The sequence below is a fragment of the Apodemus sylvaticus genome, chromosome 10 (genome assembly GCF_947179515.1).
Source record: "Apodemus sylvaticus chromosome 10, mApoSyl1.1, whole genome shotgun sequence".
Classification (NCBI taxonomy): Eukaryota; Metazoa; Chordata; class Mammalia; order Rodentia; family Muridae; genus Apodemus; species Apodemus sylvaticus.
The window spans coordinates 69,750,479-69,772,994 of record NC_067481.1 but is presented as its reverse complement, the minus strand read 5'-3'; the positions used below and the strand labels follow the sequence as shown (position 1 = coordinate 69,772,994).

Genomic DNA, 22,516 nt, shown 5'->3' with positions numbered 1-22,516 from the left:
TTTGAGTTGCTTTGACAAGGGCAGGGGCTGCAGCTTGGGCAGGAGAGTGCTTGCTTAGCATGCACTATGCCCAGGTGTCGTTCCCAGAAACACATAAACTCAATCAGGTGGCGCACAGGAGGTGGAGGTAGGAGGACCAGAAGTCTCAAGGTCATCCTGAACTGTATCGGGAGTTCAAGAACAGCCCGGGGTACATAAGACGCCGCCTCCAATGACCAAAATGTCCTTGATAAGAGAGAGAGATTATTAATTCTTATTAAGCTGCAGCCTTTAGCAATGGGGCTCTTAGTAGTCTACATAAAAAATACCAGATACCAGTTGTCAACTGAACTAATTATGGTTTTTGTTCTTCCCACCCCCCCCCCTAGAAATGTTTTGTTTTACTAGAGAGACCAGCTAACTAGTTTTTCTAGACCCAAGTATTTAGCATTTCCTTTGATAATGAAATGAACCCATTAACTAAAGAAAAAGCAAAACCAAACAAAAAAACCCCACCAGCAATGTTTCTGTGGCTCCCACTAACTGAGAGCTATCAAGCAAAATAAGAAAAATACAAACAAGCAGAGCATGCAAATCACCCTTGTATCCAGCCAGCATCTTGTGCTCATTCCCTATGAGGTCTAGGGGAACCTTCCAAAGCCAGGTTTTGAGCTTATATAAGGAGCTAGGCGAGTGCAGGCCTCAGGATCCAGGAAACTCCGCATATGTTAGGGAATCGCATATGTTAGGGAATCGTGCATGATGGAAAGGTCCCTGCAGACAGCAGCAGCAACAGCAGGATAACGAACCAGACCATGGGACGTTCAGCCTCCACACTGCAGCTGATGAAGAACCCATGCATCTCATCTTGGAGCAATGTCAGAAGAACTGTCATAGTTGAAGAGGCGTTAAAATGTCCCTTCCTTTTCCGGCTGCACGTCTAGGGAGAGCACAGTCTCTCCTAGACTTTCTCCAAAGCAAAACGACATATAGAGATTGAACAGATGCACAGCTAGCTGTCTTCTGTCGGGTGAAAAGTTTAGGGTATATTTTAAACAGCCGTGGGGGACGTGACACCGGAACTCTGGCTCAGTGGTTAAGAGCATTTGCTGCTCTTGCAGAAGGCCTGAGTTCTGGTCTCAGCACCCACAGTGGGCTGTTCACAGCTACCTGTAACTCCAGCTTTTCTGGTATTTGAGGGCACCCTCACTCATGCACATGCGCATTTTTTTTTAAACAAGGGGCCAGAGGACCCAGGTTTGATACTCGGCATCCACATGACAGCTCAACCGTCCATAACTCCAGTCAGTCCCAGGGAATCTGACGCTCTTCTGACCTCCGAGAGCACTCCACAGTTCCTTCCCAGTACAGAGGAGCTGACAGGTCCTCGAATGGAAGGGATGGCCATGCAGAGTGACAGCAGTCAGGGCCAGAAAGCCTGGCACAGAGGTGTTCTGGGGACACTTCAGATAAGCGGGAGGGTGCGGCACAGATTTACCTTTGCACTTAAGTGGATTAAACATTTGACAAGATAGAGATTTAACAGGCCCGTTATCTCCGGGCCACTGGCTACCTATAATTTCTTTGGACTGTGTGGCCTCAGAGTAGCACAAGCAAGCACATCGTTCCTGGGAGTCAAAGGCCTTTTCCTGATGGTAGGTACCAGGACGGCAGGTAGATAGCAGGATGGCAGGTAGATCGATCGGATCTCCGTCCTGGTGGACCTGAGGGAAGGGCCTTTGTGGGCAGCAAGTGCTGCTGGCTTTTGACTTCTGCCAAATGCAGATTTGCATGCAAGTGCTTGCCACTCCCGAGGGATCTCTGTGCCCAGGGCCAAACCCTGAGTGATCAAAGGCTGACCGTCAAGCCTCTTCCTACTCTGTCATGGGCGAGCAGAATGCAAGACAGGCCACAGCTGGCACCCTCCTGTGTGATGGGATGAGTCTGCCTTCCCTAGAGAAGTGGAGGGACTCGTGACTCACCCCTGCTGTCACAACAACCCATGTGCCACTAAGGCACAGCGTTCTTCATGCGCTTATTTCTCAGCAGGACCTGTGGCTTCTCCTCACCTGTGGTGCTTACCTGCCTCCACTTCACTGCTGACCTCAGGTCTCTGCCTTCCATTCACCTGCCCCAGCTCTCCCTGGATCTGTCCCTCCGCCCCTCAGTCTTTTGTTTTCCTTGAGATAGTACATATCTTTAGAAGCGGGCATCCATAGCAGACTCACCCATACCCACTCTATATAGCTGCATATGGTGTTTGTTGAGTGAAAAAATAAATGAAGGAGGACCCAGGAGAGGGTTTAGGTAAGTCACAGCCCAGAGGGGCAGGCTATACAAAGTCAGAGGGACACCCACCCATAAGGCACAGGGGTAACCCAGGGACCCACTGAAGAGGCCTTCTCTAGCCTGGGTCCACAGTAGCAGTTGGCTTCTGTTTTTTCAAAGTCTAATAGGAACTTTTTGTTGTTGTTTTGAGATGGGGGTTGTAGGGTCTCTAGTTTCGGTTGTCCTTGAGCTCACTCTGTAGACTTTGAATTCACAGAGATCCTCCTGCCTCTGCCTCCCAAGTGCTGGGATTAAAGGTGAGCATCACCATGCCTGGCCCAGTAGGAATGTTGAGTCTCTTGTATTGTGTGACTGTTAGAGGGCTATCTAGCGAGTCTGTCTGAAAACAAACAAAACCCCTACTAAGTAAATGAGTGAATAAGTAAATAAAAGTGCTCCTTGAACAGGTTGGTCCCTCATCTGTGAAATGAAACTGCACGAAGTTGGGAGATGAGATAAGATAACGTGCCTAGGCTCTTTGTGTCGGCCGTGCGTGCGGCATGGGCCGGCATTGTGGTTAACGAGTCTCACTTGCCTTCATACTCAGATGGTTCCAGACCTTGATCCACCTGCTAAAGGGCAACATTGGCACCGGACTGCTGGGGCTGCCTCTGGCGGTGAAGAATGCAGGCCTCTTGGTAAGGGTTTCAGATGTTCATTCTTCGAAAGCTGTGCATCAGACTTTCTGTGTGCCAGGCACATCGTAGGCCCTGAGCCTAGGTCAGTGATGTCGGCTGACAGTCCTGCCCTCCCTTTGACTCACCCACACAACCTGCTTGCCCAATGTCACCGTGGTTTCAGAGACATTGACCGCCCAAGTGCTGACCTCCCTGATCGCCCTCAAGATTACTTCCCTTCCTGATTCATCCCAGAGCCTGCCAGGAACTTCTGCCCTGTGGATCCAAGACAATCCCAGAAGAAGCTTATTTTAGGTCATTGTTCTCTACAAGATGAACTGTCTGGACCAGGGCTGAGGTCCCATGCAGATCCAGTCTCCTGGATCCCTGCTCTCTCCCACTGGCCAGAGCTCAGTTCCTAGTAGTGTCTTAATAACATTTATCATCTGTACATCCAGTCTCCTAATTCTGCCTTCTTCTCTCCCTTTTGTCTGCAACCCAGTTGGGTCCTCTCAGCCTGCTGGTGATTGGCATTGTGGCCGTACACTGCATGGGTATCCTGGTGAAGTGTGCTCATCACTTATGTCGTAGGTGAGAGCCCCAAACAAGCCACCTCATGAGGGGTGGAGCTTGCCAGGGTGGGCCCTTCCTTCATCAGTCCGAAAGTGGGTTGGACAGCTTGTCTGGGCTTGTCCCCAGCTGGGCATGGCGGCTGCCATGACAGTGTTGCCTCCCCTCGTTATCACTGATATTTTGACCTTCTGGGGGGGTTCCTTGCTCTCTGTTAAGCTTACAGCTATCCAGGGGGCAGAGCCACATTCTATGCTTGTGGACTTTGATGGCGATTCCATGCTGTAAGACTCCTGGCCTGGGGGTTGGAAGAAGGCTCATTTGGTAAAATGCTTAGTGGGCAGGCTTCAGAGCTGAGTTCAGATTCCCCCGGTAACCATGGTAACAAAAGAAGCTGGTGCAGAGGCGAGCTCCTGCAGGCCCTGCCCCGGAGAGGCAGAGGCAGGAAGTCCCTGAGGCTTCCTCAACATTCCTTCTAGCACAGTAGGCAAGCTGTGGCTCAGGAAGAGGTCCTATCCCAAAAAGTAAAGTCGTAGAGAGCGATTGGGGAAGACACCCAGCGTCCACTCTGGCCTCCATGTATGTGAACCTGTACACCTATGGGCGTGTATACATGTGCATACACGTACATATGTGCACCCCACTTATGGTCCTCGTGGGGTTCAGAGGTCCCCTAGGGTGACAGGTAGAGAACTGGTCCATGTCTTAGTAGCTCCATTTGTCTTTTTACTGTCGTGGTCTAACCCAGACATTCTGCTTCTCCTGTTATCTCCCCCTCCCAGACTGAACAAACCCTTTTTGGACTATGGGGACACGGTGATGTACGGACTAGAATGCAGCTCCAGCTCCTGGGTCCGGAGCCACTCCCACTGGGGAAGGTAACTGACTTCCTTGTTTCTCTTGGCCACAGCTCCCATCCGGGGGACCAGAGACAGGGAGGCGTGAGATGCAGGGTGGTGTGAGGAGCCGAGGGTGTTGTTGGGGTTAGCTTGACAAAACGAGCCCAACCACCTTTGGCCTCAGCTTCCCCATCTTTAATATATTGGGCCTGACCTGAGGACCCCTGAGGGCCGTCCCAGCCCTCAGAGCCTGCGGCTGCTCTGATGCGTTCAGCATACATGTTTCATGTATGCTCTCGTAAGTGGCCCAAAATGACTCCAACTTAGAAAAGGCCTTCCCCTGATGTAACTTACTTTGTCCCCACCATGCAGGGGCTTGTGGCCTTTTTAGAGTGACAGATGCATGGGAAGAGAAGCCAGGAACAAGACGAGAGACCCGCAGTGGAGTTAAGAGGTTAAGAGGCCGAAGGGTGGAGTCTCAATGCCTGGGCATGGAGGCCGGGGCAGTGTGCAGAGCAGGTGGGGAGCTTTGGGAATTTCGCCTGACTTTTCAGGTGACTGGAGGGAGACAGTCCACCTTTTGTTCCTGTCTAGATGGGGGGAATTCCTACTGTTAAGGGCCTGAATCCTTAGTTCTGTCGTTTTGATGAAGAGGGTGTTTGCTGTCATTTGTAGCTCCAGCCAATAACGTGGTGGTATGTCCCTTTTTTCTCCTTCCCTCTTCTCTGCCTCCCTCCCTCCCTCCTCCCCTCCCTTCCTCCTCCCCTCTCTCCTCCCCTCCCTCCTTTTTCTTTCCTCTTGGCAAAACTACCTGTCGAGGAGCAGCCACGGTGCAGAGTGCCCACCACAGTTTGGCTGTTCAGTCTGTTCTTCCTGCTCTGTTCCTTCCTCCCCCTTTCCTCTGTTCTCCCCCCCCCCTTTCTCATTTTCATAGGAAGAGCATTGTTTGCACGTGGTACGAGAACACAGTTTGAAAAACAATATTAAATTCTAGCTGTAGTGCAGTGGCATGGAGTATCCTTCTGCTTCTTCTGGAACTTTCTGTACACATATGAACAATACCCATGCTCTTAAATCAATCTCTCTCTCTCTCTCTCTCTCTCTCTCTCTCTCTCTCTCTCTCTCTCTCTCTTTCGGCAAGTAGCTCTCCCTATGTGTGCTATTTAGAAACTTGGTTTCTCTCCTTTGATACCATGGAGATCTTCCTCCAGAAGTGGTTCCAGCTCTAACCCATCCTTTCTAACCAGTGTGCCATGTTCCATTTAAGACAGGTCTGGAGCCCCATTGCTCTCACGGGGCTTCAGATCGTCACCAGCTGTTGTCACGGTGCTTCCGCCAGTTGATCTGCAACTAGGTTCTTTCATGCCAAGGCTCTCTGTGGCTTTAGCAAAGAATTGAGTTTGGTGGGTGGGCAGTAGAAGGCAGGGCCAGGTTATGCCCTGAGCTCATGCAGAGAGGCCAGAACCAGGGACGGGACGTGGAGGGCACGGGTATTCCTGTGTACCGGTGGCACTGGCACTGGCACACCTTGCCCTCTTGCCACAGCTTGTTCTTGTCACCCCGAGAAGGGACAGCGAGGACAGCTGCATAGACGATCATCCCCGGGGAAGCCCCCAGACCTGACGGGCTTTGCCCCTGTCTCACCCTCTCTGCAGGCGCATCGTGGACCTCTTCCTCATCATCACTCAGCTGGGGTTCTGCTGCGTCTACTTTGTGTTTCTGGCGGACAACTTTAAACAGGTAGAGTTCTTCTGAAACAGGGGGAAGGCTGAGAGTGGAATGGAGAGTTTTGCCCAAGGCTCCTTCCAAGCCAGCTTTGGGTCGAACCTTGGTGTTTGATTCTCATCTCAGCACCTGTGGTGTCAAAAGATCTTGCCTTGCCTGTGTAACCACTAGCTAGTCTGAGGTCCTTTTTGTAGTAAAAATATTAAAAATCCTAGCCTGGGGCTTCTTCCCCACGGTAGACCATTTATGTTCCCAAATGAAAGACACGGACTTTACATTTTTATATGCCTTAGGCAGCACAATAGCTGGGCAGCTGCCACCCCCCACGCTGTTAGAATCTACCTTTGATAAGCCATTATCATCTACTGTTTACCATGCGCCGTCTGGACTGCTCTTAACCCAACTGGCAGCTCTCCTCCGTCTGCTCACGCTTCCTCTATTCCTTGGCTGCGTCTTTTTACCTTCTCCCTCCTCAGGTACACACACACACACACACACACACACACACACACACACACAAGCCTGTAAAACCTCAACCCCACCCGTGTCTCACCTGCCCAGCTATTGGCTGTCGGCATCTTTATTCACCAATCACAATTAATCTGGGGGCCAGGTCACAGGGGCAGACTCCAGGTCTTGGGACCCCACACCTAGCTTTATAGTAGACAGTAAAAGACAAAACTTCAACTCCTCTTGCTTTACCTGGCTGAAGTCACCCCTATACAAGGAGAAGAAGCTCTTCCTTCCTGGGCAGCTTGCCGGGGGAAGCTGCAGCAGGAGGAGCTGTCTAGCGTTACTCCTGTGGAATCCTTTGTTCCGTAATGGGACCTTTACCTATAGAAGTGCATGGCTCGGTGGAGGCCTCAGAGTCACCTGTCATTTTCTGCGGCTACTGGGCAGCCTTGAGTGTCAGGCTGCCTCAGCCCTTCACAGAAGCCAGAGGTATATCTCCTAGACATGGAATGTCTGAAATCCTTGTCTTGTCCCAAAAGGCTATGGAGTTAGGGCCAGAGCCTATGCCCTAGATCCCTAATAAACCAGGTGCAGCCACCTGTCCTTGGTTTGTAAGGATTGATAATGAAGAGCAGAAAAACTTATTCAGTATACCTCACTGGGGGGAAGGAAGGATGCATGGACCCACCGCGTGCATCTTCAGGGGCCTGACAGGAGGTGAAGATTTAAATAGAAGGAGAGAGATAGGTGGTCACAGTGTGGTCCTGCCCATCACTGTCTCCACTCCAGTCTCTCCTGCAAGGTGGTTTGACAGGTTGGCTTGTTGGCACTGTATATAGTCCAATCCCCTTTCCAGGAGACTAGTTCTGGTGCCAGGGCTGTCTCCTTTCTCAGCATGGTCTTCCTAGAAGGAATCCCAAGTGTCTAGGGCGCCAGAGTCCAGATAGCTGGAAGGAGGGACTCCAGTGTTTCTTTAGAGTGCCCCCCCCCCTTCATTGGAGGCATCCCAGTTGTAGCTGGGTCAGGGCCTGCAGGCTTTTCTCTGCTTCCTGAACATAAGAAGGAATGCTTAACATAAGGGTGGGAAGAACTTATCATTAAATTCCCCCTATCTTCTGTCTCCCACATCTTTCTGTCTTATGAAATATCATCAAACCCAACTCAGACAGTTTGCAATATGAAGACGCCAAGGAAGGTTCCTCAGCCTTCCAGAGGTGCCCACAGATAATGCCAGTTTCAGACACCTGATCCTTTCTCAGGACCTCTCCAGCAAGATAAACCACTGGCTCCGTCACTCAGGGCTTCTCCTCCTTCCTTCTGGCTCCAGGTGATAGAGGCGGCCAACGGGACCACCACCAACTGCAACAACAATGTGACCGTGATCCCGACATACACCATGGACTCTCGACTCTACATGCTCGCCTTCCTGCCCTTCCTGGTGGTGCTGTCTTTCATCAGGAACCTGCGTGTCCTGTCCATCTTCTCCCTGCTGGCCAACCTTAGCATGTTTGTCAGCCTGATCATGATATACCAGTTTATCGTCCAGGTACAAGCCCAGGCCCTGCTCCACCCTGTGGAATAGGAGAAATCAAATGGAAGGATCATAGCACTGCCTACATGTGGCATATTTAGATTAGATGTTGCAATCGATGAAGACATTAGATGTCTTCTTCTTTTTTTAAGAGTAAAATTTTAAAAAATTAATCATGCATATATGTGTGGGTATGTGTGTATGAGAACAGGAATCATGGAGACCACAAGAGGGTGTCTGATCCCCCTGCAGTCACGTAACAGTAGTGAGGTACTCAATGTAGGTGCTAGGAATTTGGTCTTCTGCAAGAGCATTATGTGTTCCTGTGTTGCATTAGATAGTCCTGAGGAGATAGGAACAATGTTTACTCCAGCCATAGACCAAAGGGAATTATTCCACCTAGGTCTTTCGGTTTATGTATTTTATAACATTTTTTCTTGAGCTTTTAATTCACTGGTCTTGTAGAGTTGAGCTGGGTTGATAATTTGCAAGCTTCTTTGTACAGGGAACTCTGTCTGCTTTGTTGGTTGAGTTGTAGGCCAGCATGGTCAGCGTCACTTTCTTGATGGATGGGACCATGGCTAAGCTGCTCACGTGTCTCAGTCACATGGCAGCCACATCTGTGAGCTGTGAAATTCCCCACTCACAGCTCCATCCGACTGATTGACAAACCTGGTAGCTGTCAGTCACTAACCCACGGGTAGCATCATCCATGACTCAGGCATAGTTACTACGTGAACTTGTGCTCAGCCCTCACTTTAGAGCAGAGACGCCTATTTGTCTACAGCCCACATACTAACATGCTGCTTCTTTTCTTTAAGAGTAAAAATTTTAAAAATTAATCATGCATATATGTGTATATGAGGCCAGGAGCCATGGAGACCACAAGAGGGTGTCTGATCCCCCTGCAGTCCTGTAACAGTAGTGAGGTACTCAATGTAGGTGCTGGGGATTTGGTCTTCTGCAAGAGCAGTATGTGTTCCTAACAACTGAGCCACCCCACCCCACCCAAGCTTTGACTTTCATGTTTAAAATATATTCATTCTGCTACCTTTCCCCAGCGTTTCTCGGCATTCTTCTCATGCGCCTCTTGATATCTTTAAAGTGCTCAGTTTCTTTCATCTCTTGAGTTTCTTTTATATTAAATGTCTGGGGCTGATATCACCAAGGGAAAGAGCGTGAAGCTTTATGCAGGCATCAGCCTGTGAGAGGTTTATGGTGTATGGGCAGATCTTTATCCAAAGCAAGTAGGGACTTCCCAACCTGAGGAGAGAAAAAGACCGACTGTCTCCATCTTATCTGTCAGCGTCTCCCTTTTTTTTGAAAGCTTGGCTTTAGGAGAAGGTATGCTCTGACTGGAAAGCCCAAATCTCTGAATAGCCCCTGGCTTTGTTCATCTTTTCCAGAGGATCCCAGACCCCAGACCCCTCCCCTTGGTGGCTCCATGGAAGACCTACCCTCTGTTCTTTGGCACAGCGATCTTTGCTTTTGAAGGCATTGGAGTGGTAAGAAGGGTACTGTGGCTTGGGCCTGAGTGCTCCCTGTGGCCCTGAGTGCTCCCTGCCACCACCACCCCAACCCAGTGTCCTCACTGACTCTACTTCAGTCAGTGCTCAGGAAAACCCATCAGAAATTATCTCTTGAGCTGGATGTGGTGGCACTGGCCCGTGGTCACAGCACTCAGGAGGTGGGTGAGAGAGTATCAGGTCTTTAGGCTGTCACTAACTATAGCTAGTTTGAGGTCAGCCAGGTACATAAGACCCTCCCCACCCCCCACATACATACAAAATCAAAGAAGGGAAGTTCACACTTAGGAAAATTGACTGGAGGCTTCGATCTCAGGTCAGGTGTCAAGAGACCTGCTGGAGGCCATATTATTTCGAGTGTGAAGGGCACTTCCAGTCCCTGACAAGCTGACAGAGGACAGAGGGGATTTCAGTCTTACCTCTCCTCATTCCTGATTAAATGGCGGGTTCTGACGCCCCTTGTATGTATGAGAGTGCAGCTGTTGATAGAATTACTTATTTCAGTGTGCATTAAAGGAAAGTATACTTGGAGGTCTGGCAATAAAGAGTATTTTCTTTTAATATGTGTGGGTGTATGTTCACATGTGGATGCATGTGTTCATATGTACATGCATGTATGTGCTTTTGTGTGTGCGTATGCATGTGTATGCTTTTGTGCATGCATGTATGGGCACATTCATGGCTATGTGCTTGTGTGTTAGGAGGCCAGGAGTCAACATCAGCTGTCAGCAGGTACCCTCCGTTTTTGGAGATGATGTCTCTCACTGAACCTAGACTTCTCAGCTTCAGCTAGACTGTTGTCTGGTCAGTGGGTTCCACTGGTAGTCAGTCCTCCCAACCCACTTCTGTTAGGGGCTGGGGGTTACAGATGCATGCCACCACACCTGGCATTTTGTGGGTTCTGGGCATCTCATATGTGCATAGTAAGTACCCCCTCCCCAGGCCCCTGATGGTACGATTTTTGTCCTGTGTTCACGTCTTTTTCACATGTTCTCCTTCCCTTACTACGTTTTTTGTAGGTTCTACCCCTTGAGAACAAAATGAAGGACTCACAGAAATTTCCATTGATCCTGTATTTGGGGATGGCTCTCATCACTGTACTCTACATCAGCCTGGGGAGCCTGGGGTACCTGCAATTCGGAGCTGATATCAAGGGCAGCATCACCCTCAACCTGCCCAACTGCTGGTATGTGGGGGGACTGGGAACTTCCGAAGGCGATAGGTCAGAATGTGGCCCTTTCTCGTCACTTGGCTACCCTGAGTTTGTGATCCTACAGCAACTTGTACTGAATTCATGTGTGAATCTCCCACCTGTTAAGACATTTCTCCTGGGAAATACTGAGCCCATAGGCTGAGTGTTCACTGTGTGTGCTTAAACATATTCCAGACTCTTGTGACTGGAGGGTGGTCTGCCTGGTCAGTCACAGGTGTGTCATGCAAGCAGGAGCGTCTCACCGTGGACTGTGGGGAGCCCTTCACCGAGTGTCTTTCCCAATGGACATGCTATGGGGAATCCCTTGAGGCCTGCAGAAGTGCCTGGATGTTAGAGAATATGTGCTGAGCAGTCTCTGTGTGGAAAACCAAAACCTCATTGTAAAGATCATCTGTTTGCCCACACTGAGAAACTGGTTGATGTCCAGGAACCTAGAGCAGCCTTCCCATCCAGTTATTTTATTGCACTCTGAGTGGTGAGACTTTGGGGAGGACCAATTGAGAAAAATGTTGGCTCGGTCGGGTCAGTGTGTAGCATGGATCCCTAGTCAGCAGGTGTCTGCAGATAGAGCTCATCGCATCTCCCACCGAGTGGGCTGTTGTTCAGACCGATTTCACTTTTCCCTCTGGGACTGCTTCTGAATTACTGAATGTGCCTTCAAATTCTGGCTGGGGCTGTGTTCTCGTTCCTTAAGGGGTTCCTAGCTCAGGAACACCCGACACAGCCAGCCCACACCATCTGATCCCAGTGAAGAGCTGTCTTCCCTCAGATACCAATCCAGCTGAGCTCAAGTCACCCTTATGCACCCGTGCAAACTGTGCTTACCTGGGTGTCCCTGCAGGGGGCTCCTGACTCCAGATTTAGCAGCTCTCTAGAGGGCTCAGGGGCTTAATTCAGCACCAGCAGCAGAGGGGGTTTTTGTTGTTTTGTTTTTCCCTCAAAGAGTTTTAATTGTCTGTACTTAGCAAGAGAGACAGGAAAAGACTCCTCCACCCCCACCCCAACCCCAGTGTTCTTACAGCTTAAGAACCTCATTTGGGTGTTTAGCTCAACTACAGAGACGACCTGTTCTCATTACACACATAAGACATTTAAACCAATTCCAAGAGTGGCCAGTGGCTCTCACTGTCATATGCACAGGTCTTGATGAAGGTGGAGTTCTGCTGAAGAGAGTGGCCTTTCCTGTGTATATGGAGTCAGGTCAGAAAGCTCTAGGGATCTGTGCTCTAGGGGCAAGTTTAGTACCCATGGCATGTTAGTGGCCTCCTAAGGGAGTCTCAGAGGTCTGTGGTAAGAGACAGCCCCTTTGGGATTGAGGGACCCATGCTGCTTCCAAGGGGCCTTTCTTGGCCACTAGCTGACTGACTCAAGGATACCTGACTTGCATGGGAAGGGTATTTGCTCCTGTACACAGGGGCAAAGAGTCCAGATACAGAAGGTATATAGAGAACGTTTTACCACACCCTGGCCACAGTCTCCAAATTCGGAGTGTGACACTCTTAAGTGTGTAAGAATGTATGTGTGGTAGGGGACAGAGAGCTTTTTTTCCTTTCCTCTTTCCCTTCTTCCCTCCCTTTTTCCCTCCCTCCCCTTCTCTCTCTTTCTTTCCTTTGTTCGTTTTTTGAAAAAAGTTTTCCTGTAGCTGGTCTGAAATTCAGTATGTAGCAGAGGCTGACCTTGACCCCTCAGTCCACTCCCTCTCCCGAGTTCTAGTGGCATGCTGTGCCTGGCTCATGCCCTCCTTTTGAAGAGCCACACAGGGGCACTGTGACTTATTATTCAGTTTTCTATGGATTAACGTTTCATTTTTGTAGCCTTCCCTTGCATAAAGCTATGGAGGACTTTTTTTTAAAAATTAATTTGCATTTTATGTGTGTATGTGTGTGAGTGAGAGAGAGAGAGAGAGAGAGAGAGAGAGAGAGAGAGAGAGAGAGAGAGAGAGAGGAGAAGGAGAAGGAGAAGGGAGGAAGAAGGGGAGGGGGAGGAGAGAGAGACAGGCATAAAATTTCTCAGTCTGAGGACTGTGTGGGTTGGTAACCTTCCCAGTTGTCTCCGGGGGCAGGGCGGCTTGGGCTCTGTCCGGGGCCGTCGGAGCACACCCGTCTCCTGTCCTGAGAGCGCCCACTCTCCCGCAGGTTGTACCAGTCTGTGAAGCTGCTGTACTCCATAGGCATCTTCTTCACGTATGCTCTCCAGTTCTACGTTGCGGCTGAGATCATCACCCCGGCCATTGTGTCCCGAGTGCCTGAGCGTTTCAAGCTGGTGGTGGACCTTTGTGTGCGCACTGCCATGGTCTCTGTGACATGTGAGTAGAGGAGATGATTTCTGCATTTCCTTAAAGGCTAGAGGACATCTGAATTGTGGCACACAGACACACTGCTGGAGTGGAGGCATAAACTGGGGCATGAAGAACTGGTTCTCAGCGACTGCAAAGAACTCAGGAGTTGAGGACAGGAGTTTACAGATGATGTCTAAAGCCCAGTAGAGAACAAAGACACTGTTATTATCCCATCTGAAATGGACAACAATCTAAAAGCCACTCCAGAGGGTGGGGCATGTGGCTCAGTTTGTAGTGTGCTGATTGAGCATTCATAAAGCCCTGGGGTTCCATCTTCAGCACCACATCAACTGGGTGTGGTATGGCCACATGGCTGCAATCCCAGTAAGGAGGAGGTAGAGGCAGAAGGACCAGGGGTTTGAGGTCAGTCTGGGAAATAGAAGACTCTGGTTTGATAGGTAGAGAGATAACGGATAGATGGCTGGCTAGCTAGCTGGATAGGTAGATGAAGGATGGGTGGGTGGATGGATGGATGGATAGATAGATGGATGGATAGATGGATGGATGGAGTGGGTGGATGGATGAATAGATAGATGGATGGATGGATAGATGGGTGGGTGGGCGGATGGATGGATGGATGGATGGATGGATGGATGGATGGATGGATGGATGGATGGATGGGTGGATGGATGGATGGATGGATGGATGGATGGATGGATGGATGGATGGATGGATGGATGGATGGATGGATGGATGGATGGATGGGTGGGTGGGTGGATGGATGGATAGATGGGTGGGTGGATGGATGGATAGATGGATGGGTGGATAGATGGATGGATGGAGTGGGTGGGTAGATGGATGGGTGGATGGGTAGGTGGATGGATAGGTCAATAATTAGATAAGAAGATGGATTGGATATATGGATGAATTGGTGGTTATAGATGTAGAGTCACTTCAACCACATCCTTAGTGAGAACTTTAATAGAAGGTACTGTTACTATCTATCTAAAATAGATAAAGTATTTAAAAGATACTGCAGGATCAGGGTGCTCACCTAGCATGCATTCCCAGCACCCAATAAACTGAGAATAATGATACATGGCAAAATCCCCTCACTGGGATGTAGAGACAGGAAGGTCAAGAGTTCAAGGCTAGCCTGGAATACACAAGACCTCTTCTCTCTCAATCAATAGCTAGCTACTGATTGTCTGTAACAAGGACACATTAGTTTCATAGAAGGTATATGTTTGTTTTAAATAGCTGTCCATTGTGAGCTGGGTGGATGATCCCGGGTAATTTTTGTATATTCATTTTAAACATCTATTAACCTGGTTGTTTACCACCCTGAGCTAAGGGGTGTTATTTTAACATTAAAATCAGAATATCACTAGAACTTTATTTTCTATTTGTTGAAAGTAAGGTCAATTTTTAAAAATTATGTTTCCCTCATTGCTTCTGTGAGTTCAACCAGGGAATCCATGACCAACTGGTCCCTAACTTATGATTTGGATTTCCAGGAGATTTGCAGTTTTTCAAATTAGGCTTTTATGCTAGTTTTATTGTTTAGGGGCAAGCATCTCATTGCTAATTACATAAAGACTTTCCTGGAAATGTCCTTAAATTATTACTAGCCTCCACCTTTGGAATAATTATGGTCTATATAATTTTTCCTTCTATTTCTGACATATCCATATAAATACATAAATACACATAAGCACACACACACATATATGCATACATATATTTGTAAATTGAAATGGAATTGAATTATTTTTTTTGTTTTATTTACTGTTACATGCATGCATGATGGTGGGGTACATATAGAGGTCGGAGGTTAACTTTGTGGTGTTAGGTGACCTATAACCTCTGATCTTAGTCCCTCTACCTCCCGGGTGCTGAGATTAGAGGCGTGACCCACTGTACTTGGCTCGTCATTGTTTTTCTGCAAGGGCAGCAGGTGGAAGGCCAGCCTTCTCTGAGTCTATGTAGAAAGAACTCTCTAGAAGTAAGGAAATGACCTTGATCCTCTCGCTTAACCTTGGGCAGATCGCCTAGGGATTCCTTGCAGACTGAATCTGGTCATTCTGGACTCCCCAGCCCTGTGGAGAGCTCATAGCACCCAGAAGTCTGGCTTCTGCTTCTGTTCTGCTCTCTGGCAGACTCCTGTCCCTGTCCTGGTGCTAAGCTGGTCATCTGGAGCTATCACACAGGCTGCACTGTGCTCCTGTCCACTGCATCAGCTCCAGGTGCACACTTACTGGGTCTCCTCTAAGGTTAGGATTAGCTCCAGTTCTGAGGAGACAGCTTCTGTGTGCACAGTGGCTTCTCTCTGAGAACTCTGAGAGCCTGGTTCTTGAATTTAAAGGGCTTTGCAAGACAGAATGTTGAACATTCAAATTACTTGCCTTTCCCCAATGTGGCTCCTCCAGAAAAAGTAGGTCTGTCTCTGTAAAATGTCCCAGAGCATAGGACCTGCTTGTTCCTACCCTGCCCTGCAGGAGGTGGTAGCCCCCGGCTCTGGACATCATCCTGTCCTTAGATCCTCTTGGTTTCTCTGCTTTTTTTCTCCTGGCTCAGGGCCTCACTCCCCCTCTGTACTGAAGGACACTCACAGGGCCGGGCTGTGTTTGATCTCTGAGAGTATGTTCCACTCTCCCATCTCCTGTGATCTGCTGTGTGCATTGTCCTGGGAAAGGAGGCAGCCCCTTCATCTGCCCTCTCCGTAGCTTTTATCGGCTTCCCAGGAGACTTTGAAGTAATTGTGGGAGGCAGAGGAGGCCTTTCAGGGCAGCACCAGCTCAAGTGTACACTTGTGTGGGTTTGTTTTGTTCTTGTTCCTCTGCTTTTTCAATTCTTGTGGCGAAGCTGATTGGTGAATCACTTTCCATCTTTATGTGACTATTTTCAATGATACCCGTACATTTTATTGGCAGTCTGTTTTTATTGCTGTCTCTGTTTTCCTTACTTTTTCTCCTCTTCCTCAACATATATATCCAACAAAAATATGGATATACATACCAATACATACATACATACATACATACATACATACATACATAAGGTCCAGCCTCTGAGTTTTTTTGTTTTGTTTTTTTGTTTTTTCTGAGACAGGGTTTCTCTGTGTAGCCCTGGCTGTCCTAGAACTCACTATGTAGACCAGGCTGACCTCAAACTCAGAAATCCACCTGCCTCTGCCTCCCAAGTGCTAAGATTAAAGGCATGTGCCACTACTGCCCGACCAGCCTCTTGTTTTAATGTTATGTGTATGGGTGTTTTACCACATATGTCTCTGGGCGCCAGATCTCCTGGAACCACATGTGTGCTGGAAATAAAGCCCACATCCTCCAGAATAGCAGCCAAAGCTCCCAATCACTGATCACTGTCTCCTGCCCCCAACCTCATTTTTTAAAAAACATCTTATTTTCAATTGTATGTGTGTGTGCACACATGAGTGTCCACAGAGGCCAGGAGAGGATGTCAAGTTTCCTAGACCAGGAGTTACAGGCAGTTATAAGCTTCCTGATATGAGTTATGGGAACTGAACTTGGATTCTCTGCAAGAGCAGTAAGTACTCTTAACTGTTAAGCCATCTCTCCAGCCTCTGTAGCCTCATTTTAAATACCACTTGGAGTTCATCTTTCTCCCCACTCTCCCCAACTGCATTTGAACTGCAGCTGAGGGAGAAGTGATCAGTTACTTAAGCTTTCCTATGCTCATAAATGCAGATGCCCAAACCCCAGTAGAATGAGTTTGTTCAAGACCACTCTGAATTCTGAATTCTGAAGATGAATTTCTAAACATTGGAAAGCCTACACTGTGCACCGTCCCAAGACCGACGTGGCTGGTTGATACAGTGGGCTTTTTCTACAGGGCAGCCTCCAGGCACAACTACCCCGGTTCCTCCACTGTGGAAGTGTTTGATGGAATTATCATAGGTTTTATCATGGCGTCTTCTGAAGAGGAAGTGATGGGAACGTGTGGTCCTTTGTTTTTGGTGCTTGAAAACTGATGTGTTTATGAGGAAGTGTGTGGTCCCTCAGAAAGGCCCACCCACTTTTCTTTACTCCGACCTTCACCCAGTTGTCCCTTTGGGAGAGACTGGTTGTCCAGCTGAGAGAATAATAACCAACTGTGGTCCCAGTGTTTGGGAGGCTGAGGCAAAAGGATCTCCGGCTCAGTGACAGCCTAAGATACACATTTGAGACATAGTGAGGTACAACTTATGACAGCGCTGTCAAAAAATAAATATATAAATTATATATGCATATGCATACAGGCAGTCAGACAGACTACAGACAGACAGACAGGCATATGTGAGATTATCCAACAAAAATATGGATATACATACCAATACATACATACATACATACATACATACATACATACATACATACATACATATATACATACATAAGGTCCAGCCTCTGAGTTTTTTTGTTGTGTTTGTTTTTTGTGAGATTAGAGCCAAAGTAATTCTGTAAATCCGATCACATATTGCCCAGAGATTGAACTAGATAGCATCTTCACTTCCTTCGAGTTCTCAGTTCTAAACGTTGACCCAGGCCAAATCTTCTGGGCAGTGAGCATATCTCCTACGGCCCCAGGCATTCTTGAACAAAGATGTCCCCTCTCTCTGCAGGTGTTCTGGCCATCCTCATCCCCCGCCTGGACCTGGTCATCTCCCTGGTGGGCTCCGTGAGCAGCAGCGCCCTGGCCCTCATCATCCCGCCCCTGCTGGAGGTGACCACCTACTACGGAGAGGGCATGAGCCCCCTCACTATCATCAAGGACGCCCTCATCAGCGTCCTGGGCTTCGTGGGCTTCGTGGTGGGGACCTACGAGTCTCTGCGTGAGCTGATCCAGCCAAGCCATAGCGGCTCCTCTACCAATTCCACCAGTGCCTTCATATAAGGATCTGGGCATGCACCCTCCACCTGCCCAGCCCCACCCTGTGTGTCTCCCAGTAGTATCCCCACATCCTCAGGAATGGTTTAGCCTCTGGAAAAAGGCAGGGTTTCTGCCTGGGCACTCCTCTATCTGGCATTGGACCCTTGGGTAACCTGGGCTAGTTGAGACTGAGACTGGGAGGAGGGCGGGGAGCAGACCCTCCGCTTGCGATGGTGCCACCACTGCTCTCCTTTATCATGCCTCCTCCCTCAGCACTGCCCCCACCCCGGTCTAACCTGCCACACCTAAATTATTCCCATTGCACAGCTCACTTTATTTAAAAGGTAGTCTCCTGCTCCCGACATTTTCTCCCTCCCAGGGACAGGCCTAGATTAAATAAGGGGGGGGGGGGGCGCTCATGTTTTACAAAGTCAGGCCTCTCTCTCATAGGGCTCCCAAATGCAGTACCTCACTATGTTATCCAGCTGAGTCCTGAGAGGGTTCTGGATGCCCCCATCCCCCATAGTTTACAGCCAGCCCTGAATGCTGAAGGTTTCCATCTACTGTCTGGCTTGGGGAACGAACCCGCAGGCCACATCACCTCTTTTCTCGTTTCCTCTGTAGGTCACAGTTCTGCCCCTTGATTCTTTTAGCTCTTAAAGATAACTAGATGCTGCCCAGACTGGAGGTATTTATAGTGTATTTAAACTTAGGTTCCGGACTCTTACTTCAGACCTGGCATCACGGTGGGCCACTTCTCCTTCAGCAACTTGCTTGAAGTGGCCTCTCCTGCCACTAAGAAACGTGCTCCAGGGGACCGTGGATGTGCCCTCTGCCCTCTTGGCTCTGTGGCCCAGAGGCCATTTTGTTGTTTGTTTTGTTTTGCTTTGCTTTGCTTTGCTTTGCTTTGTTTCAAGACAGGGTCTCATGCCACCATAGTTGGCTTTGAACTTGCTTGCTATGTAGTCAAGGATGATGATGGACTCTCTCTCCTTCTGCCTTTGCCCCAAGTACTGAGATTGCTAGCATGAGCTGCCACACCTAGCTGTCTCAGAGACCTCAAGCAGATCATGTGAGCAAGTACCACCTCTGGAAGACCATGCACATGTGGACTTCCGTTCACGAGATTGACTCCATGTGGGCACTCGGAAGTACTTGTGGTACACAAGGCCAAGGACGGGGTGCGGTTCCTCTTCATAGACACTACGCACAAGGGTCATTGTTTACAGTTCCTGGGGAGAGAGCAGAAACTCTGCCTTGCCCCAAGCTGCCTCTGTATCCTGGTCTTCCAAGGAACCACTAAACACTAACTGCGGCCCATACTTGTCCTTATTATGCCTTTCACAGAGTCACCTGGCTTCTAGGTCAGTCACCTTAGGGTGTGCCTTTAGAGGCCACTGAGGGAGTCTGTGGTTTGCCGCTGCCCCCCTGTTGATGTCAGGACCGTTGTTAGCTCCCCATCTCTGAGTTATGTGTGTGTGATTGTGCATACGTATGCACATGACAAAGCGGTTTGTGTCTCCTCCTCTCTGGTTAGCAGGCTCTTACCTAGAGATAGGATTTGCCTTGAACCTTGAGTTAGACAAAGAAGCAAGAATTTATCAGGGTCTTGCTTCTGTGTTTGACAGAAGCTAGTGGCCCAACCTTGCAGCCAAACCCTTTCCTGCTGTTCTGTGCAGAGCCTGCTGAGTGACTTCCAGGTCATGGGATGGGAAGGATGGTCTCTGGCTACAGCAGCAGCTGGCCTTAGCAGTGTTGCTAGGAGGAGGCATTGCTATCTTGGCCCCCAAGGAGAGCAATGCTTTTTTCTCTTTTTGGCATCAGTGTCCCCACAGGTGCTTATGTGGCCTGGTGCCAGCTGGGATTCACAGATGCCTTGCTTTCTGGAGTCTCAGGCTAGAAAAATGACCAAAGTGGGTTCAGACGCTGGCCAGCCACCAAACCGTGGGCCAGGCTCGCTCCTAGAGGGACCCAAACTTGGCCTCCAGGATGGGAGGACTGTATTCAGAACTGTTAGAGGCACTTGTACCCAAGTTGAGACCCAAGGCCAGCTATCTCTTCAGGGCCCCTGGTGACACCATGTGGAATGCCTTCTATAGCATTTGGCTGATGGCAGCTTCCTTGGTGCCTTGGTATGGATGATATCTTTCGATCTCTTTCTGTGCTCCTAAGGCGTTGCCAGTTTGGTGACTTGACTCTTTGAGCAAGATCAGGGCCTTTCTGGGTAGACACCAGGAAGCTGCTAAGCACATAGCACCAGGCGCCACACACAGCCCAAGCGCCCACAGGAGCCCTGAGTCAGAACCCTCCGGACCCCTCCCACTGTCAGTTTGGAGCCAGATGGCCCCCGGTGAGAAAACACAGATAAATGGGAACTTGGGCAGAACAATAGAGACAAGACTTGTAGAGACTAAACCTGAATCCAGATGTCCCAGGGGCAGTCATGCCCTGTCCTTGCCAGCCCAGTCCTTGTCTGAACCCAAAGTTTATCTTCAGAGTCCTGTTATCCCAGCCTTGAATGCAAGCACTTGCTGGGAAGAGTGAGAACCAGCCCGAGCCACCCACCGTGCCCTTAGCTGTGGCATCACTTGTGCTGCTGTCTGGGTCAGGAGAGGTAGAGGTTAGCGTAGGCCCCGCCCTGTCTCACCTCTCTAGCCACACCTACGGGCAGGTGCTGCCCGTCAGCTCTCTTCCCTTGAAAGCCTTGGGTAAGTGTGATGAGTGGTCTGAAGGTAGATCCCAGAGCCTGTCCTTAGACCCTCTCCTCCTCAGACTTCTCCCTCCCTCCAGTGTCTGCTCTTCGGACGCCATTGTTTCACCCGATCCTTCCAGGAAATGCAGAGCTCAGATCATGTTTACAGCATTCACTGTCCCCTTCGCAGCCGAGGGCTCTGGACACAGGTTTGCTTTCCCTACTGGGTAGCCCCAGCCACCACTTCCATTGGGACACCGAGGCTTTCTGGAGCCTGGTGCAGGAACCAGACAGAGTGGTAGGACGTGGCAATCAGGAGGGTGGCGCCAAGTTGGCTTGAGAATTTAATTTTCCAAAGTACATTACAAATCAGATACCATTAGGGGAGAGCAGGCCATGTGGCTCGTCTTTGAAACCATGGTCAATACTTGAAGGCACTTTAGTCCTGCTGGCCGTGCCAGCTTCTGTCTGGCCAGTATCTTCTTTTTCTGTATCTCCTGAGTCATTCCCTGGTCAGAGACATTAAACCGCGCTCATGGGCAGTTATCAGAAAAAAGAAGCAGAAAATGAGGCTAGAAGGAACCTGGTGTTTGCCCTGTTCTTTGGTTTAAATCAAGCTGATGTTGAAGAAGCTGGATTTTTTTTTTTTTAATGAATAATAGAATCCCATGTGTGTATTGTAAAACCATCAGTGGATGTTCGCATCCAGGAAGGCGAGAACTGCCACACAGGGAGTCTTGGCAGCCAGGCAGCACCATGTGCTCTGCGCCTCCTCGGATGTGCATTGCCTACACACGTGGGTCATGTCAGAGCTTCTAGGTCTCATTTGGGTTGCACATATGGATCTTTTGTTAAATTTCCACTTCAATAAATGAATCTTATTTTTTATTTTTGAGAGGTTGCAAACTGTCTCTTTGTTTTCACACTTCAGAAAAAAAAATACACTCAGGTTAAGACCATCTGAGGAAGGGACAGGGGTCTGAGAAAGGGAAGGCAATCCTGCCACCCTAAACCGCTTTGATATTCTCCTGAAATCCCAGGTAGCCTTCCGCACATACCAGTGGGTAGTTCTGGGAGTCGGCTTGGTTTTTCAGTCAAATATGAGCCTGGGTGTTTTCAAATGTTAGCATCTGTAGCAGTCGACAAAGTCGAAAAAGTCAAAAAAGACTTGCTAGTGTGGGTGGCTTCATCACAACCAAAAGTCCTTAAACTGTGGCCTCCCTGAGGAGGAGTCCTAGCTCCAGACCATGGCACCAGGGTCTCAGCTTCCACACTTGACCGGAGTCCAGCCCTAGGAACTGTAAACCTGCCAGCCATAGCTAAGCCAGTCCTCTGAAATGTTTCTATTCTCTCTCTCCCCCGCCCCACCTCTCTCTCTCTCTCTCTCTCTCTCTCTCTCTCTCTCTCACACACACACACACACACACACACACACACACACAGAGAGAGAGAGAGAAAGAGAGAGAGTGTGTGTGTTAGTTTACCTACACTAACTGAGGTGGCTACTAATTCACCAGGCAGAATAAATAATTAGGTCACATTTTATATGTGGCCATCCACTCATTTGCTTGGCTGGGGCATGACTGTGTGTGCACTGAGTCAACCCAAGGTCCCAAAGAAAGACTCAGTCAGTCTTTACAGGCCACCCGCTGGCACAAGGAACTACAACACAGCAAGGGCTGGTACCAGAATTCCAGTGCTTCTGGGGGTACCTGCCTCTTCTCTTTGCTCAGAGCCTCAGCGGGAAGTCGTGGAGGGTGAAGGGAGTGTCAGAAGGATGCAGGGCTTAGAAAAAAACTGAAGGAAGTCAAAGCACTTATTTACATGATCATCCGCATCAAGGCTTCACTGGTGTGTAATGGCTGTAATTCACACCCC

The 22,516-nt window shown here is 49.1% G+C and overlaps 1 protein-coding gene across 1 annotated transcript in view; it reads left to right on the top strand.

The window, feature by feature from the left end:
* Slc36a1 (solute carrier family 36 member 1) overlaps window positions 1-21,533 on the top strand; it is a 33,032-nt gene extending 11,499 nt beyond the window's left edge. Inside the window, exons 3-11 of the mRNA XM_052195647.1 lie at window positions 2,855-2,945; window positions 3,427-3,515; window positions 4,277-4,372; window positions 5,989-6,073; window positions 7,839-8,057; window positions 9,449-9,547; window positions 10,588-10,754; window positions 12,917-13,086; window positions 17,699-21,533. Coding sequence (XP_052051607.1) covers window positions 2,855-2,945; window positions 3,427-3,515; window positions 4,277-4,372; window positions 5,989-6,073; window positions 7,839-8,057; window positions 9,449-9,547; window positions 10,588-10,754; window positions 12,917-13,086; window positions 17,699-17,970 — 1,288 coding nt within the window. The 3' untranslated portion in view covers window positions 17,971-21,533. The remainder of the gene's footprint in view (window positions 1-2,854; window positions 2,946-3,426; window positions 3,516-4,276; window positions 4,373-5,988; window positions 6,074-7,838; window positions 8,058-9,448; window positions 9,548-10,587; window positions 10,755-12,916; window positions 13,087-17,698) is intronic.
* The last annotated feature ends 983 nt before the right edge of the window (window positions 21,534-22,516 follow it).